General features: G+C 48.3%; 1 protein-coding gene across 1 annotated transcript in view; it reads right to left on the bottom strand.

The window, feature by feature from the left end:
- Positions 1-2,500, bottom strand: part of srgap2 (SLIT-ROBO Rho GTPase activating protein 2) — a 127,855-nt gene that overhangs the window by 17,066 nt on the left and 108,289 nt on the right. The window contains 1 exon segment of the mRNA XM_062544902.1: positions 2,268-2,489. Coding sequence (XP_062400886.1) covers positions 2,268-2,489 — 222 coding nt within the window.

Here is a 2,500-nt window from a genome sequence, read left to right as displayed (position 1 = left end):
TTCATTTATATTCATTAAGGACTGTTCACTTCTATTCAATAAGGACTGTTCACTTCTATTCAATAAGGACTGTTCACTTCTATTCATTAAGGACTGTTCACTTCTATTCAATAAGGACTGTTCACTTCTATTCAATAAGGACTGTTCACTTCTATTCATTAAGGACTGTTCACTTCTATTCATTAAGGACTGTTCACTTCTATTCAATAAGGACTGTTCACTTCTATTCATTAAGGACTGTTCACTTCTATTCATTAAGGACTGTTCACTTCTATTCAATAAGGACTGTTCACTTCTATTCATTTCTTTTCATTACCCTGCAACTAAATTTAGTTCTTCAGTGATGTCACTGGCGCTTACAGTAAATCCAGTGAATGTACTGAATCTAGTAGTTTGGGTTGGCACTGAATTCTGCTCTTACGTGAACTAACTGGACTTACAATAACTGCCACGACAGCCTGACTGACCACAAGTCATTGTGTGGTTGGCGTGTGAAAAGAAGACTTAAATGCACCCTGTATTCTGTGTGTGTGTGTGTGTGTGTGTGTGTGATTTAAGCAGCACAATGGGTGCTACGTGGACAGCGCTCCCACCCCACAAACACAACCTGCTGTCTGAGCACTCAGCCGAGCAGGAAAAGAACAAGCTGATGCTCGCCAAGCCAACGCACAGTGTGTGTGTGTGTGTGTGTGTGTGTGTGTGTGTGTGTGTGGGATGTATTGGGCATGGTCCCGCACACACTGCTCTGGCAGTAACTGTGGCTTTTGTTACTGTGGTCGACCGAGTTTGTTGTTTTTCTCACACACACACACACACACACACACACACACACACACACACTCGGTGCTCCAGATGCGGTGTGTCTGCTGAGAGGGAGGCAATGAGGCGAACAGACGCAGGAATGTTGCAGTGCTCCAACAGGCCCTCTGCAGCCAGATACACACACAAACACACACACACACACACACACGCACACATTTATGCACACAAACACATATATACACACACACACACACACACACACACACACACACACACACACACACACACAAACATACACACCGACTCTCACACATAAACACACATACACAGCTGTGGTATGGCTCTGTGTCTGAGCCAGCATCAGACAAGGTCAGGCCTTGAGTCAGGGACATCTCACACACACACACACACACACACACACACACACACACACACACACACGGAGCGATAAGGATATACACACAGACACATACTCAGCCCGTTCACACCTGAGCAGAAATATCCAATCTCTAACGCCAGGTGTGAACACCCTTCGTCCTCATGTGAGATGTCATATGTCTGACCATATCCATTTGGGGGCAGCCGTGGTGTACTGGTTAGCGCATCGGGCTTGTAACCGGAGGGTTGCCGGTTCGATCCCCGACCAGTCCACCACGGCTGAAGTGCCCTTGAGCAAGGCACCTAACCCCTCACTGCTCCCCGAGCGCCGCTGGTTGGGCAGGCAGCTCACTGCTCTGGGTTGTGTGATTCACCTCACTGTGTGTTCACTGTGTGCTGTGTGTTCACTAATTTGGTTAAATTGGGTTAAATGCAGAGAACTGAATTTCCCTCACGGGATCAAAAAAGTATATATTCTATTCATAGGACATCTCTCACACACACACACACACACACCGTCCCCATGCGAAGGAGTCTGACCGTATCCATAGGTGGTCAAGAACGCGTTTGGCCAGATAGCCTCTGGGTCACATGTGAAGCGGTCTGCTCATATTAGCCTACAGCTAAAGTTTAAAACTTGAAACACACTCAAAAGCCTTAATATGAAGCACCACAGCAACACAATCGGATATGTTACAGCCTAATGGTGTGTAGGTTTCTAATGAAATCGCTCATCAACTTCTCTACACACACACACACACACACACACACACACACACACACACACACACACACACACACACACACACACACACACACACACACACACACACACACACACACACACACACACACACACACACACACAGCAATTCCCAGGGTCAAATTCAGGCATGTTTATAACCACAAAACCGCACTGACGAGTAGAGATTAATCTGGTGTAAGAACAGTAGATGCTGTACACACACACACAAACACACACACACACACACACACAAACACACACAAACACACACACACACACTCACCGTGTCCCCCATGTGGGACTGGAAGTCGAAGCGCATGGGCGGGCAGAAGACGTTGTTGTAGGTCTCCACACACACACACACACACACACACACACTCACCGTGTCCCCCATGTGGGACTGGAAGTCGAAGCGCATGGGCGGGCAGAAGACGTTGTTGTAGGTCTCCATGAGCCGCTGCTTGTCGGCGTTGGCCTCCAGGTTGTCCGCTGCGCTCTCGATGCTCTCCAGCCCGCCGTGCTTGGACGACTCCACGTTGAACTCGGCCGACAGGTACGTCCGCAAGGCCCGGTTCAGACTCGCATGGTAGCCCAGGTCACAGCACTGAGGAGAGA

The sequence above is a fragment of the Sardina pilchardus genome, chromosome 9 (genome assembly GCF_963854185.1).
Source record: "Sardina pilchardus chromosome 9, fSarPil1.1, whole genome shotgun sequence".
Taxonomy (NCBI): domain Eukaryota; kingdom Metazoa; phylum Chordata; class Actinopteri; order Clupeiformes; family Clupeidae; genus Sardina; species Sardina pilchardus.
The sequence above is the reverse complement of the archived record's forward strand: the minus strand, read 5'-3'. Positions and strand labels throughout refer to the sequence as shown.